The 17,419-nt window shown below is 43.4% G+C and overlaps 1 protein-coding gene across 3 annotated transcripts in view; it reads right to left on the minus strand.

Moving 5' to 3' along the window:
• Positions 1-737: 737 nt before the first annotated feature.
• The window catches only part of LOC130213527 (G patch domain-containing protein 8), a 34,124-nt gene continuing 17,442 nt past the window's right edge, over positions 738-17,419 (minus strand). For 2 of the 3 annotated variants that reach the window (XM_056445247.1, XM_056445248.1), the window contains 3 exons: positions 9,759-9,896; positions 6,452-6,582; positions 738-5,653 (listed from right to left, as the gene is read on the minus strand). In XM_056445247.1, coding sequence (XP_056301222.1) covers positions 1,663-5,653; positions 6,452-6,582; positions 9,759-9,896 — 4,260 coding nt within the window. In that variant the 3' untranslated portion in view covers positions 738-1,662. Of the gene's footprint in view, positions 5,654-6,451; positions 6,583-9,758; positions 10,758-17,419 lie in introns of those variants that run through there. The other variant, XM_056445246.1, reaches the window with a different exon arrangement.

Raw genomic sequence — 17,419 nt, forward strand, 5'->3', positions numbered from 1 at the left:
ATGTGGGGGAGACGGGCAGCTAGCTGCAGCTGAGAATTAGGCAGCACCTCTACATGATCAACAGTGGGAAGGGCACCAGCGTCCTCGATGTGCATTTTAAACTCCACGGCCCACACGGCCTCCAGAGCCTGGGCCTGGAGGGCAACAGGCAGTGGAGCTGGGCCCAGCACCAGGCGGCAGAGAGGAGGTGGATCCACAGACTGGGGACTATAGACCCTGACGGGCTTAACGAGAAATTTTAAATAAACTCCCTTCTCTTTTTCTCCTCCTCCCCCCCCCCCTTTTTTTTTTACCTCGGATGCTTCCCACTGGACCTTTTAACCTCCACTCTTACACACCTGCTGGGTCCCTTCTCTTGGATTCCTTTATTTCCATCTATATTTATTTCTTGTCCTCTTTATATATATATATATATTTATTCCAATTTTCCAATTGTTTTTTCCCCCCACCATCATGAATTCATCTTTCAGTTCTAGATTTGGTTTCTTATTGTTAATGCCTATTTATTTATTTATTTACTCCAGCACTTATTTCTTCTAGATTTGGTTTCTTATTGTTAATGCCTCTTTATCCATTTTTCACTCCAGCACAGTTTTGGAGCTGCGCTGGTATTTTAAAGATCTTTGAAGTGTCCTGGGCCTCATTTTGAGATGTGGTAAAGCGCACAGTAGCGTTTTCATTATTTATTTGGAACATGTTGCAACATGAATCAGACAGAATAAGAGAAAAAAGTTTATTTTCACCCAAGTTTTAATGTAATAGATCCAATTCATTCCTTGCTGTCTCAACAACAGATTTGTTAAATGCTGTGTGGAGAAAAAAAGGATATCATTTCACATATGAGAATGAAAATATGTTGAAGTGTCTGTATCACTGAAGCCATTGATCATGGAATAAGCAATATGCACCACTGATCAAGGTTAAATCCACCTTTTGTTTAATTGTATCCCATGATTCTAATGTCATTACTCAATGCCAGCATATTTACACTATAGAGACAAAACTGGTCTTTACATGTGTCCGATATGGAAATTAGTTTCCATTCTTCTTTCTGTGTATGTATCAGTGCAGAAATACCTTTTATACACGCACAATTGCACACAAAAAAATACAGCATACACCAAGGTTAAGATGTCTGTGCGAGCCCACCAGTCCCCAGAACGCCATTTCTGTTTGTTGAAAGTCACACTTAGATAACCTGTATGAAATGGAGATAAGGGGATTGTATTATCACTCCTTCTTGCCCCACTGTCATGAAGGATACTTCAAAAGGCAGCTGGTCTGTCTGTGGTTCAGAAGGAAAGAGAGAGGATGACACAAGCCCAGCTTGTCTTTGAATAGCAGGTGCGCCTTTCCCTTTTGTCTGGGTCTGAATGAAGAATGATGGAAAAAGCAAAGGATCAAAGTCTGTTTTCACTATGTCTGCATCAACACAGCAGAGGCGAGATGGAGAAACACATTTTCATTGGAAAACAGTCAATAGTTGGGCTGTTTTGTGTGTAAGCATGTAAGTGTGTGCGTGATTGGAGTTGATTCTAGTAAAAAAAAGCACAACCCCATTTCAAATAGCAGACTTTACTCCAACCCAACATTTTCTTCTCTTTCACTCTCTAGTCTGTTTTGCCACTGAAGATTATAAACATGGCAACCACTCTTTGAAAATCACAACGCCTTCTGTTGAAACCTCACTGGCCAAGCCCTCTCCATGAAAGACTGGGGGTTCAAGGGCCGCAGGGCTACTTGGGCGAGTGGAGCGAGAGGGGTTGCATGAAAAGCAGGGGACTGGGGGAGGAGAGGGATGGGATGATGGGACAGCAGAATGGAAGGAAACAGGGAAGTTATGGAAAAAGGAGAGAGGTGAAGGTGATGAGCGAGAGTGGGGTGGAGATGGGGCAGGGGGTGAGGGAGCTGAGCTGGGTGTGGCTGCATGGAAGGAGAGTTGGATGAGGTGGAAGAGGGTGAGGAGGAGGGGTGCAGGGAGAGGGCTGCGTGTTGTAAAATGATATGATGTAGGCTGGAGAGAGGGGGGAGGCTGGGCACTCTCAGAGCCATGATGGGCTGAGTGAAGTTCTCTTGTGGGGTCACATGTGGAAGTGGGAGGTTAACCTGGAGGGTGTGCTGTCTCGGTGTTTGCATTGTGTCTGTGTGAAGTGTCCGCGGTTGAGGCTGTGGAGGGTTGTGCAAGGACACAGGTGTGTATAGTTCCTGGACAGTCTCACAGTTCTCGGTCTTTGCCGTGTGTGTGTAGTTTGTCTCTGTGTGTATATCTGCGCTCTCTTGAAACTGTTCCAGGACTTTCTGCATGTGCTCTCTTGCCTGCTCTTGCAGGAGGCGATATTTGTCCATCTCCTCAGCAGTAAAGCTGATCGGCAGAGCTGCCGTCTCTCTATCTGTCTGCTTGTCTTCAGTCCTAATGCAGAGATTTGGAGCGTTGCTGGGGTTTGACTCAACCGTGTCCAGAGGACATTTTGGACTTTTGGTGACTGCTCCGGGATCCATTCCACTGCCCCTGGTCTGCTCGTCCTCCTCTCCTTCCTTCTCATGACTCTTCTCCAGCAACCCTTTGTTCCTTCTTGCCTTTCTCTGGATTGCGGGTAGTTTCCCTATGAGAGGGAGAAGCAACATCCTGGCTGGTTTCTGTGGCAGAGACTTACTGGGAGAAAGTCCTGGAATTATTGTGCCTGACCTGCTTGTGTCAACAGGGGCCACATGTCTATGGACAAAGTCAGATTGTATATTGGGCTCCTTAAACTGAGAAGGGCTTGTGTTACAATGGTGTGTGTTGAGGCCCGGTATTATGGGAGCAGGATTGGATCTGTGAGGCGAAGAATGAGAGAAGGAGCAAGAGGTAAGGCCGGATGAAGTGGACATAGGGCTGCTCTGCTTGTTTGCTTCCTGAGGGGCCTCAGATGAGAGTCCTGGATCTACAGAGGACGTCCTGTCGGAGCTAACTGTCAACCCATCAACTGTGACTTCTGAGCAGGTACTGCTCCTGCTCCACTCCCAGCTCAGCTCGGACATGCTGGTGCTGCTGCCGGGGCTGCAGGAGCGCGGGCTGAGACACTTGCTGGACTGTGTGTTGACACTCTGGGGGCTGTATGTCTGTCTACTTGTCCACCACTCAGGGCTAGAGAAGTGTCTGGAGCGTGAGTGTCTGGTGCCTGCACATTTCCACACACAGCCCGGGCTGTCTCTGGTGTCTGTCCTGGAGCCTGATGTGGATCTGTGTGTCCCCCTGTCCTCCCAGCTGTCACTGCTGCCCCATGTCCATCTGTCCACGCTGCATCTGTCCCAGTCTACATCTTCTGTGCTCAGACGTCGGCCTCTCCTGCTCCAGCTGCCAGGACTGGGGCTAAACTTTGCCACTCGATCCCACTCCCCTGCTCTGTTTCTGGATCTCCACCCACTCCTTGACCCGCCCTCCTCACTACCTCGAGGATAGCCCCCCCTCAACCACTCCCATTGTTCTGCATCTGAAATTGGGCGGCTGTCTCTGCAACCTGAGTGCCCTTCCATTTTCCTGCCCCTCTCTGTCTCCTCCCAATCTGCACGATGCCTCAAACTCTTCCTCTTACTATGAATGGATTTCCTGTCCCTCTGGAGGAGTTTTATCTTTCTCGCCGGGCTGCAACCACAGCTGTTGTCAGGGTAACAGCAGTCAATGAAACTCTTGGGGTTGCTATGGTGACCCCTTTCCCAAAACAGCTTTGAGTTACATCCTGGTGAGAAGGAGTGTAAGGAGAAGTGAGACCGACAGGGAAAAGTCACTGCATCTCCGTCTCGCTTTCCCTGGCCGTGTCTTCCTGCGGTGTGTCTGGCGAGCTGGGAGTCGGCACTGCAGTGCTCTGCCTGCTCTCCGTCTGGCTGGGACTGGGATTCAGTGCTGAGGCTCCAGTGAGGCCTCCTCTTTCTGACAGGGCCAGATACTAGCTCAGCCTCACATCTTCCCAGGAGACAGCAGCTCCCAGTTTCCTGCACCACCCTCCTCCTCCTCCTCATCATGATCTCGCTTGTCTCCCTTTGCCTCCTTTTCTTCTTCCCCCAGTTCCCTCCAGCTTCTCCACTCCTCTCTGTACCAATGGAGACTGCAGAGACAACACTCCTCACTTTGCAGCTTGCTGATTGGCTCTTGTTTGAAGCTTTTTCCTTCTCAACCCTCTTCTTCTTTCCCAGCTTGTGCTTCTTTGTACTGGCTTTCCTCTTTTTGCGTGACACTTCTGAGACGCCCACGCACGGAGCACTGGCACACTTGCACATCGTATCACTCCCACACTCACACCTGGACGGGCTGGTGCACATCCTCTGTGTGCCAGGCTGGGTGACAGACTCTAATTTACAGTTCAGAGCTATGATGGCTTTCTCCCTGTTACCTCTCGCACCCCCTAATCTTCCTCCCAGTGGATTCTGGGAGTTTGCATCAGAGCTGTCCCTCTGAGTGTGGTCAAATGGATGAGAGCCTGCCCTCCCACAATCATCCATACTTAGTGGGCATCTTCCGCTTTCTGGTCTTGTTTCTGATGATGAGATGTTTTCCTTCTTCAACAACAGGTGTGCTTCTGTCTCCACATCGATATGTTCCTCAGCTTCCTGTCTGTGTGCTTTCAACTCTTGCCTTGCCTGTCTTTGTAAACAGGAAGGAGCGTCCGCTGTAAGAATAGCTGGCACAGGTAGTTCTGATTCATCTGAGAGAGCAGGCAACGGATTTTGTTGTGACTTTTGCAGATCCTCTGTGAGTTCTTCTGGTTGTTGTTGATTTAAGCAAAGTGGGCTGCAGCTGTAAGAGATGTGTGGTTGAGACTTAGTGAACATAAGCAAATTGACAGGCCATCTCAGACGGGTGCAGCCATCTTTCCCCAGCACACACATATACTGACTCTCCTCCATTCCCACTTCTGTTTCTCTCTTTCTGTCTGTCTCGCTATCTGTGTGTTCAGTGCCCATGTGTGACCCTGCTAGTGCTGTGCCCCATAGGGCCACCTGGGTCTGTGATAACAAGCACGGTGCATCGTGGCTCTGATTATCAGGTGCTGCTGTGGAAATAGCAGAGTGTGCTTTCACTGCATCTCTTGTTCCAATCTCCCTCTCTTCTCTGGCAGCCTCTCTGGGGATTGGCTCTGTGTCGTTGAGGCTTACACTGTCAGATCTGGACTTGTGTTTGACCTGCTCTGATGCCCCAATTTCCCTATCAATGTCTTCCATCATCCCCTTTATCCTTTCTTTCATTTGTTCCCTCTTCTCTCTCTCCTCCTCTTCTAGGTCTGAAAAGACGGAGGCAGAAGGCTCAAGCCTGGGCCCCCTGCGTGAGAAGCAGAAGGACACGCCAAGTCTGCCGCCTACTCTCCCCCGCCCAGAGAGAGGCAGCTGGGGATGCAAGCCCAGGCAGGACTGGGGGTACACTCCAGGAGGGTCTGTATTGGATAGTGGGGACTGAGTTGGAGCAGCGGCCAGCAGCATCTGGGAAGGAGATTGACATGGATCTTCTGGCTGGTGGCTAAGACGTGCTGTTCTGGGTTGTGTAGGAGAGGGACTATGGGTGAGGTTGAAGGGTTCAGCTTTGTTCTCAGGGAGGCGGTCGCTTTGGTCCTTGTGTTTTGCTTGTTGCTGTCGCACAGCCCTGACTGCACTTCCTAGTCCAGAAGTCTTCCATGGGACTCTGAAACAGAGAGTGATAGAGGTATTTGTATTTGAATTGATTTAACTTCACATACCTTAAGCTTGGCTTATTTTTGGCTTAATTGGGTATAGCTAGATAGATAAACCCTGTGGGCTTAAAAGTCACACCTGTACCCAAATATGGACCGTCACAGTTGACAAACACTTTACTTCCAACCTTTTGTGAAATTAAGAATGTTTTATCAAATTAAATTGTGAACACTAGACACTGATCCACACTATATCCTGCTTCATACTGTAATTCATATAATATTACTTTATTCACACTAATAATACATTATTTATATGGCAATGCATATAAAAAGGTAGACAGAGTTTTCTGTTGCAAAAGAAAGGAACAAAGAACCACAGAAAGGAAAACAATTAATTGCACAAGGAATAGGCACAATCAAGATGATTATAATATGTATTGTTTATTGTTGGTCTGATTGTTGTCAGTATGCAAACACAGAGGCAAGCTTTAATCAAGTTTTCAACTTGTTTCACTCATTTTAGTTACTTCTTAAACTTGTTTCCACTTCTTTAAAAGTCACATCTCCTTCTCCAGCAAATCATCTACTCTCAAGAGAATCAACTAGAATGTTTCTTCATGTTATATTTATTTCACCTGTGGCCTATCCCGGACAACTGGGTGCTCTAACATCTGTGGATACATCCATCAAATGAAAGAAAGGCTGACTGGATGTGACAACTCTAACCCCTTTGGACTCCCGCCCCTGGTCTCATTACACTAACACACTGCCACAGACGCACATAAATACACTCTCCTCCCTCTCACCGCTGGGTTTCCTGTTGCAACTGTGCGAGCTGGTGCAGACGTCTGAGAGCCTTCTCCTGTTTGCGTTGGTCCTTCCACGATTTTGAGGCCACGTTGCGAGCAAACTCCCTGTGCTTTAATTCTTTCAGCCTCTGCAGGAAATGAAAATGAATGGGCAAAGAGGGAGGGACAGAGAAAGTATGCGGAGGGCACAGGGTAGCGAGAAGCACAAGAGTGGAACAAAGAGAAGAGAGAGTGAGAAATTAGTTTTAGGAAGCTCTGCAGCTGTCTTTCAAACCTACACATCAGTCAGCAGCGTTTGCAGATGTTCTCCTGCTAAACTCATGTCTAATTAACTCCATTCAGCCCGGAAGAAAACGTCTTATTTCCATCACAGCTTGAAAGCAAACACAATTCAACTGGTGAATAGCAGATTACAGACACAGTTGAGATGAGTGGCAGGAGTGATTTAATGAAGACGATGACTTTGCCACTGCCATTTTGAAAATGCTCAGCCCTCCGTCTGCCATGACAGCTTGTTTTGAGAGATAATCTGATCCAATGACCGATCTGCTCTTTAGCTGGAGTGTAGCAAAGGGTGCATTTGCTGATGCTTAAATTACACATTGGCAAAATAACCATCTGAGATGTCGTAAAGAGATTTCCGCTGGAAAAATGCCAAAACATTGTGTGTATGTGTGTGTGTGTGTGTGTGTGTGCGTGCACAAATGCAATATAACATAAGCCGCACACCATGAGTAGTGAGTGATTAAAGTTTGAGCAAGCTGGTGGGTCTTCATCCGCATCATAAAAATAACAGTCAACCCAACTTTGTGTGTGTTTTGTGTGAGTTCACATGTGTGTGTTTCTGCATGGGTGAAACGATGTGTCTATAGCAATAGGTGTGCCAGTCCTCTCAGGGAAGCAATGATGCTGCTGTCACAATTTCTCTTTTTTTACACACTTTTATCCCTCCTTTATCCATGCTTGGCAGGTGTGTGTGTGTGTGTGTGCGTTTGTGTTTGCATGTTGCTCTGTTTCTATTTGTATACCTGAATGCTAAGGAGGGACTGAAGAGTTTGAGAATAGCAGCAGTATCGTGTACCACTATCCCTTTATCTTCCATCTTACTATCTTTCGCTTCCCAGTATATTTAAGCTATACATCAACCTTTTTGTTTATTTTATATAATTGTGAATTTATCCTGTAGTATAAAATGCAACAGGATTACACCACCCTATTATCCATCCATCCAGTGTGTATTGCACAAACACACACACACACACACACACACACACATCCGATTAGCGCCTCAAACATCAGATGTATTTATACACTCACTCTCTTTCACACCCAGATCTTATGCTGGAGCTGACAGTCGTCAGGTTAATCTCTGCTGAGTTTTACACAATCGGGTGTCTTTTTACATTATCGCACGATGCTTAACATTCCACTGTCAGCTCACAGGAGAGAGAGAGAGAGAGAGAGAGAGAGAGCAGTCTATACTAGATGCTAGGTATGAAGATGCATTCTTCTTCTTTCCTCTTGCATTTTCACTCTGCCAGGTTATTGTTCTCTCTTAAAAACAGATCCCACTGCAGGGAAACCTGTCGCTATATTTAGAGCCAAACAAATCGTTGCACACAGAAACATTTTTACCGAGCACACAGTGCAGAGATATTTTCATTCACACTTTAAAGCGGATACTTTTGTCTTCAAAGAGGATGTCGTGTCCCTAACAGCTTGAAGCGAAATTACTCTCCAACATGCCAGTCTAGCTATGTGTTATAAAGCTCAATCCGTCTGTCAAAGCCTCGATCAATATTCTTTTAGATGTGTTAAGGAGTGCTCAGGCTGGGGCGATATGGATGAATCAGAGTTGATTCATTTCATATCCACAAGGGCCTTAGAATGAGGATTGGTGTTTTCTTAGGTAACACGTGAGGGGCCATCCTAATGGTATGAATGTTCTTTTATTTAAAAGGGAGCATAATTATCTTGTAATGCGTTCAGACTTGTTTACCCCGGAATCGATGACAAGGAAAAGAGACAGAACAAACGCAATCAGCTGCCATTCTCCAAAGCCAATCCTCCTCAGGGAAGCCTTCTTCAGCTAGAATATCATCCGTTTTCTGCTCGGTGGGCAGAGTGTGCATGCATGCGTATGTGTGTGTGTTACCGTGCCAGTGGCTACTGTCAGCTCAGTGCCTCATGCACGTCATTTCATGTGCCTGCCGCTGGCTAAAACAAAGCACTAACATTGGCCTGCAGTTGCTTCAATTCATTTTCAAAGAACAATGACAGTGAAGGAACAGTCGACTTATCTAATGTTTATTTCATGTTGCACAGGGTGGGCGTTCAGAAGTGGGACGTGGCTTGGTTGAGAGATTGCAGATGTGTGTGGAAGTGTGTACACAGGGACGTGCATGTCTGTATGTTTTTGCATGTGAGTGTATGCCTTGGCATGACAACAGAGCGCTGTAGGAGAATGTGCTATCAGCAGAACCTTCAGCTTGTTAGTCCAGAGTGGAGGTTGTGTATGAAAATGGATGTGAAAGCAGAACGCAGGAGAAAACCTGCTGCCGGGCCTTTTCCTTATGGTTCATTGGCCTCATCTTGTCCAAACCGGAATAATACAATCTTACTTGAGCTATGCTAATGGTTCTGTTTTATTTTTTTACAAAATGTGTCTTTCTCCTCAAGGACAATTTGAAGAATAAAGGACATTTAGCAGCTGCACCCTTATGAATCAGATACATACAAACCTGGTGCTCTACATTTTGAAATAGAAAAAAATTCCCTCTCAATCAAATGGTCAAGTGTCTATTCGAATGTATGCCTGTCCACTTTTCGTCAATTGTTCATCTAATCAACATTTTGCGCAATATTGCTGAGGACCCAAGAAAGGGAAGTGTCGAGTGTGAGGTTTTGAGATATGAGGTTAATATTGGAGGTGTATTGTCAAGAGAGGACCCCCATAACCGTTACACCAAACGGTATGCCGGAGACAGCTCCCTCTTCATCGATGTGTATTTGAGCTTTTGCACATGAACGAGGCGCATACTCTATGCATTATAAGTACGAGTATCTGCCTCAAGTTCCACCTCTGTGTGTGTGCTAGTAAGAGATGATGCACACTCCTGTCACACTCTTACTGTTACCTGCTGGGAAACTTAACCTAATAAGCACATGAAAATTTAAAGTAGCTCTCCGTCAAGACGCATTAAGCTATCACCCCAAATCCCCTGACAAGCGATCATAAAACATGTCTGCATGGGTGCGGTTACGTAGCATGCGTGTGTGTGTGTGTGTGTGTAATCCCATGTACCTGTTTGTGTGCATGGTCGTAGGAGTTGATGTGGTTGTCAAACTCCTGGTGTCTGAGGTACTGCTTGTGACACAGCTCACAGTAGAAAAGGGCCTTCAGATCCTCCACTGAGCAGCCCAAAGCCCCCTTTGCATGCTCCTGGAGAAAGAGAGACACGGAGAGAATGGGTGAGTGTGTTGGAGGGGTAGGGGGAGAGAAGAAATGAAAGAGAGTCAAGATAGAGGCATAAGCAGACCGAGACATAAAGGGTTCGAGGGGAAGAGATAGAAAGCAAGAGGAGTAGGGGGGGCAGATTGTTAGCCATTTAGAGCAAATCTGCATCCCAGAGACATCAGCGGTAATAGCCTCTACATGTGCTCTGCATAAAACGGTTAAACGGCTTCCCATTAAAGAATGATGCTTTAGCTGCTGCTGCTGCTGGAGGTTGGACAAAGGCACTGAAGCCCTGTGTTCATGGCAACCTGAGCCCGGGGACACATTTAATACAACCACTGTAATAGAAACCTGTGTATATACATTAATGACAAATAGTCGGAGTCTGACTGCAGGGAAAGTGGCAATTGTGGCCGACAGACAGAAAACTGAGCTTCTTAAATGCACAATGTAGTATTTTGTACACTGGCAAAAATGTGCATGTGAAGAACTATCGGACAAACACACACGCGTAGAGGCCAGTAAATCGTACATGGGCATAGTTACACATGCAGGACAAATGGCACATGGACCTCAGGGGATACATCGCTGGTCTGCATGCTCACATCAGCCAGAGGGCTTTTTTTGGGGTGTCCGAATACATGCACAGTGTCGTGTACAATATGTGTACTTGTGTGTGTATATGTGTGTGCGTGTGTGTGTGTGCGTGTGCACATGTTCAAGGGTCTGTGTGCATTCATGCCATGCTCTGCTTCAGAATGTAATTTCCCTGAGGCTGGGGGCTGCCAATAAACACTATTGAATTTTGTTCTACACTGACATGATGGGAATTTAATTTGAGGTTGTCACTTCTTTCTCTCACTCTGCTTCTTTCCTGCCCTCCGTCCATCTCTTGGCTCTTTTTCCCTCTCTTAGCTAGCTCTCCTGATTTCCCAGCCTGTTTTACCCACTGCCTCACTGTTTTCTCCTTTCCTTTATCTCCCCTTTTATCCCCTCTCATTGCCTTTTTCTCTCTGTCTAGCTTGTTTTTGTTCTGTTTGGTGAGCCTTAGGTCATGAAGTGACAGTGCCTATTGGCCCCAATTTGCTTCAGTAATATGCCTGCACACAGGAACAAAGGTAGGAGGAAAAGAGAGGGAGGATAAGAATGCAGACAAGAGGAGAAATGACCTCTGCCTGCCCTCACAAACATACAAACGCACAAACACCTGGCAATATTATTACAACCGAGTAACAATCCCTTCATGTCATTACGTTTCACACCTATAAACAATTATAATTACATTATAAATACACACAGACACACACACACACACACGCGCACACACACAAAATAACTGTCCTTCCTCTGGCTCTTTCCATCTGGCTGTCAGTCAGATTGGGTGAAGAGGAGAGGAGGCTGAACAAAGGACCAGGGGGACAGGACTCTCCTCTACTGAAATCAGCTGAAAGGTAACTAACATACATTGATCCTGTGTTACTCTGTGTGTGTGACGTGGTATTGATCTGCCTTGCAGGCTTAAGTCACGACCAGGAAATGATCCTATCACCCAGAGCGGCCTTTCTTTGAGTGGCGCCAGGGTGAAGAGATTGAGATACTGAAAGCTGTTTATCTGTCAGCTTTTGGGATTATGCGAGATTAAATAGGAGTTGTGTAAGTGCATATCTCAATACACTCTTTTTATATGTGTCCATGTGTATAATTATGTGCGCATTTTACTTTGTACCCCCAAACTCTTTCTTCTTACCTCTCTGCATTCTGTCATAATCATTTAGAATAGGAAAGAGGGGTAGATGGACATGAGAAAAGGTGTAAATGCAAGAAAGCAGAACATGTGTGTGTTTGGGTATGTGTGTGTGTTTGAACTCATGAGCCATTTGTTTATGTCACAGACATCCCCCTCACTTGCATTGTCCTGCTGATTAAACTCATCTGTGAGAGATTTAATTTGCCTTAAATAAATACACATAACATGATTTCTATACCAACACAGAATGCATAGACACACTTACAGAACCACACACACACACTAACCCACTTATGCATGCACAGTCGCACAACATCAGTCAACCTGATAAATCAGTGCTAAATTAACATGGACCTGAATTCACCTCACAAGTGTAAATCTGTTTGCAGAGAAGGCACAACTGATATCTGCAGACCGGACGGACAGTGATTGTTTGCAGGATTATGTGTGTGAGTGTTTGTGCGAAGCTGTGAATGTGAATGAGCTTTTTCTTCTTTTCCCTAATCCTCAATTTGTCCGAGTAGTGCCATGTTATTCCTCTTCATAGCTGAAATTATGCCACAAATGGGAGTGGTTATGAACCATAACTGGAGTTTCAGGCATGAAAACGCATGTCATTTAATGCCCCGAGTTTCTGTGGAAATGAACAGGACACGCTTAAAGTGTTTTGCACACGTGGTATGTCGGCGTTTGGAAATGCGTGCACTACAAAGTAATGATATGCAACGCATTCACAAAAAAGTCTTTAGAAAGACAAAGTCCCTTGAGGAACATCTGGGGGTTCTGTGGAGTGAAGCTTTGGCAGCGATCGCCTCACGGCCATCGTAGCCGGCCTGTCTTCTTGGTTCTTTTATGGCATATAAAATAACAAATGACACTCTCATTAGTTATGAGCCTACTATACAAAAGGCTTATGGAGATTTAAAATAAGCAGAATTAAAAGCTTTTCAAATTTCTTTGTCTATTGATCTTGACCTTCAAGACTGCTGAAGAACATCGGAAACCCCTCAGATAATATGCTTACGACTGTCATAACTTAACTCGACTAACATCTTGAAAGTAAGCTGACTGCAGGTGGTTCCTCAAGGACAGAGAGAGGCTGGATGTTTGAGACCGAGTCTAAAATTAGCTTAACCACTATTGGCCATCAGCTCTATCTTTTTTTTAATCACGGTTTGCTTTTATTTATTCATCCGTCTAATAAATGTGCTCTTCTAAAAAATAAAATCCAATTAAGTACATATTTTGCATCAACTTAGGTTAGAAGTCAAACATTTTGTGTTGACAGAACACAATTTAACATTTGTTTTTGAAATTTAAATATGAAGAAAAAAAATCATACAGAAATGGAATGATGAAGACTGTATCTTCATATTTTCAGTGCAGGTAAATCTTTGCAACATTTGGTCTGATTTAATCAATTACATTAAATAAATCATTTAAATAGGGTACTGACATCTACTGTACTTGAGCTAAATTCTTTCACTCGTCTTAATGGTCACTTTCTCAGTAGTAATTAAATATTGAACAGCAATTCCATGGATGGAGTGTGAGGGAAGACTTACAGAGTGATACAGTTACAGTATACTCACTCTTTTAAAAGGATTTTGCTTCCTTAATGTGATGCATTTCCTGTTACAACAGGATGTTGGGTTTGGGCATAATGTACAGAGAGATCAACTATAGGGATGGGATGGCACTGTTGGAGAAAAAGAATGAAATAAAAAGAATAAAAACAACCCTACTTAGGCCTAAAAATACATGATGAGATAACCACTAATTACACATAAAGTATGATTACACTCTTTCCTTTTGTTTTTTCCCATTATGTCTCTCTTTCTTTATGCGTCTATGTGTGGATAAGTCCTTGTGACTCGATCTGTTTAGGCTGGTGGTGAGCACTTAAATATCATTTTCAGGATTTTTATGTGTCGTCTTGGACATACTGAGACAAAAGTGCGCCATATGGTAATTGTTAACAGCATGGCAACACGTTTTAATTGCAATCTTGGTTCAGCATGAAATTCAAAACATATCCAAACTAGCAAAAACTATGGCTTAGCATGCATAATCAATCCAGAGAGAGAAAAGGAGAGCCCAGTAGCGACATAACTCGTGGTAACAGATTCTCTCTGTTCAAATATATGAGAGTACTTCGACTGTAAAAACTTCATGAATATGGCTTATACTTTGAGGAAACTATTGTTGTTATTTTTTTCAAACGTTACTTCTCCCCAATTGTATTAATCTACCCATGATGCTCTTGTTAAGTATAATAGCATTGTATTATTATGGACAACAGCTAATGAGGTAATCAGATGACTCATATGATACACCGTATTGGCATACACTTCTGTATCACCGGTATTTATTGTATTTACATATACAGTTTGGTATATTTTAAGTGTATCCTCAGTAGGGTAGGGTTGCCTTTCAAAAAGCAACATTTGGAGAGTACAAGACCAGATCTCCCAAAAACACAACAGACAGCCTATTTAAAAATGTAATTAATCTTGAAAGTATAGAAGAGAGGAGAGGAGGGTGACACAGGAACTAAGTGTGACATTTATGAATTCCGCGAAATTCTAATTGCTACTGTGCCTTGTGTGGACAATAAATATAGAATTCATTACTGTTTATCAAGCCCAATTAAGTCAAAATTATCGTCAGCTATAATTATCACCCTAACTTGGCCACTGTAATGAATAGAAACAACTCCATTAGCGGTAACACAAATAACTCAGCGACTCTGTTCGCGCCAGCTCTCTCCCCCTTTGTCTAAATGCCTCTCTGTTTTCTTCCCTAACTATAAAGTGTTCCTGTGATTATCTCCGTCAGACACACAGGCATTCACACATGCACAAGAGGAGACAGTCTGGCAATGTGACAGTCTGGCGGTGCCTTGTTGATTTCTGGCCACTCTTCTGTAGCTAATCACAGCTGACCCGAGGGCTAAGTTGCTGTAATGACCTGTAGATCTTGGCGACACGCACACGCACACGCACACGCACACACACACTGACACAGTGGATTGTTGAGTGTTAATGAGCTGGTATTTACAGCCCCAATGCATCTCCCTTGACTGCCTTTAATACGCCTCTCTGGCCAGTGCACCCATTTATTAATCTGAGTTCTGGCGTGTGTGCATGTATCTGCGTGTACGTCACTAACCGGTTAGGATGACTAGAAAAATCACATCGAGGAACCATAGCCCAAACCGTAGATTGAGCGTAGTGGTGAGCATGATGTATTCCTACCAGTGAGCAACATCATCTCACCCACTGCAACCAACCAACTATGTGAAGGAGACAGGCAAAACAAATTCACAAAACAAGATTACCACCACGTACATCGACTAGTACAAACTGTACTCCAATGATCAGGTTTGACGTGACTCATAAACTGTGTGCTATTTTAAGCAACGGCCTCTGAACATATGAATCACCAGCGGTTGTTTTTTCATTGTGTCTTGCTCAAAATATAACCAAATGTTTTGTCTCCACCTGACCTTTTCAAGTTGAGCAGCATGCAGAACAAACAAGCTGAATAAATGATGAAGGGATTATATTTGCAAATTTGTCCTGTGCCCTTTGTTTCTTCGTTGAAATGAGGAGTGCTTCTCCCGGGATCTGATTCTTAAACCCAAGAGTTGTAACAGATGTGCTTTCGTTCTTTCTATCTATCTATCTATCTATCTATCTATCTATTTAAATGATATTGGATTGGATTCAATCTATTGTCATTGCACAGAGTACAGGTACACAGGCAACAAAATGTATTCTCTGCATTTAACCCATCCTTATTTTTTATGAAGCAGTGGGCTGCAGTGATGCATCCGTGGAGCAACTGGGGGTTCAGTGTCTTGCTCAAGGACACTTTGACTTGCAACTAATGGGGAGAACAGGGATCGAACCTACGACCTTTATATATATATATATATATAACAGCTACTTTCTCCCATTACGTTGTTTTAAGTATGTTGTAAAGTATTGTTTTTAATCTCTGAAAGCAGGACCAACATATCCAAACTTGTAAAGTTATCTTTTATTCTAATATATATTTATATATTCATATCATTTAAATATATATATATATATATATATATACCGGTAGAATAAAAGATAACTTTACAAGTTTCGATATGTTGGTCCTGCTTTCAGAGATAAAAAACAATACTTTATAACATACTTAAAACAACGTAATGGGAGAAAGTAACGAGCGCTGTTAATGGTGTGACATCTGAGGGTCATATTGTCGATGGAATTAAGACAAAATAGTTTATTATGAAAATGGCTGAAATAATACGTGATGTTGCAGTCTTTTTAATGGAGATATTTCCCATGACAACATCTTATAAACCCTCATGTGAAAGAACAGCCATCTGTCTCTGCAAATATTAGGACGCTCCCTTCTAGGAGCCTGACTCACTAAGGCATTCAACAGAAGCTCGTTTCCCATGACGCAACTGATTAAATTTCTCAATTACCTTATTATATTCAAAGACAAATTAAACTTTAATTACTACATCATTTAAAAAATGTTGCAGCTTGAAATATTCATACTGATACTATCGTGTTATACAATAGCCAATTTTGAATTATATCAAAAGAAACAGAAACATTTCAATAATTAAGTGTAATTTACTCTATTAGTGCAAATGACTCCAAAGTAATGAAATACACAATCCATTAGTAAAAAACTAATTTTAGTTAACAGCAGACTAATTGCACATGCCTCCTACGACAGGTCTGAACCACTTGTAAATTGTGTTTGTACCTAAGAAAACCTCTAAAATACGAGAAGATCACTTTCACTAACTCTAAAGTCAGCAATTTAACCTTGTAGTCAATCTTATACGCCAAAGCACCCCCCCCCCCCCCCCAAAAAACAGGATCAATGTCACTGTCTAAATATTTACAGGCTGCAGAGTAAGTGCACAGTAAATTCCCCAGTGTTAAAGTATTATTATTATTATTCCAACAATAGCAGGAATAAATAGCCCCCAGTGTTGGTGTAAATATTCAGAGTTAAACATGTTTGTGTAAAATATACAGTGTTAAAGTGAATAGATTGTCAGAGTGATAACAACTGGAGCAAGAGTAAAATGGCCAGTGTTGATGACAATGTTCACTATTACTCTGGAAAGCTCCGCCCCCTCCTTCTCCTTTCAAATTGTTTCATTGCGCGCATTTTAATTTGAGAAAGAATTCATCTAAATCACTTTTTTTATATCAAATGTTGATATTTCAGCAGAAGCAACATTTTAGAATAACTCTCTACTGAGTTCAACTTACACTCGAGATGATTTTGTGTCTTAAATATCGAATTGCAGATGGCTAACGTGACTGGGTCAAAAGCTGCACAGTAAAATTGGCAGTAAACATGTGGTCCCTCTCTACTCTGCGTTAAAGAGCCGCTGTGGGTCAGTGGTTAGCAGCTCCGGCATTCAATCAGGGGGTTGGTGGTTCAATACCCGCCCTGGTCGATGCAAGACACTCAACCCCGAGTTGCTGCCTGTATCTGTGTCTATGGTGTATGAATGTAACATGATTCTAAGTCCTTAAAAGTGTCAGGGAAAGGAAATGTAAAGTAACACTGAACATAGTGTTATTGCAATTCTGGATAAAGTTAATGTTCTACACTGAGAGTGTAACACTTGTAGTGTTATTGATAATTTCATACTTGAAATGGTGTTCAATATAATAACCTCTGAAATGTTAACACTATGTTTAGTGTTACTTTAACAAAGATACGGGACCAT

Source organism: Pseudoliparis swirei, chromosome 22 (assembly GCF_029220125.1).
Source record: "Pseudoliparis swirei isolate HS2019 ecotype Mariana Trench chromosome 22, NWPU_hadal_v1, whole genome shotgun sequence".
Lineage (NCBI taxonomy): Eukaryota > Metazoa > Chordata > Actinopteri > Perciformes > Liparidae > Pseudoliparis > Pseudoliparis swirei.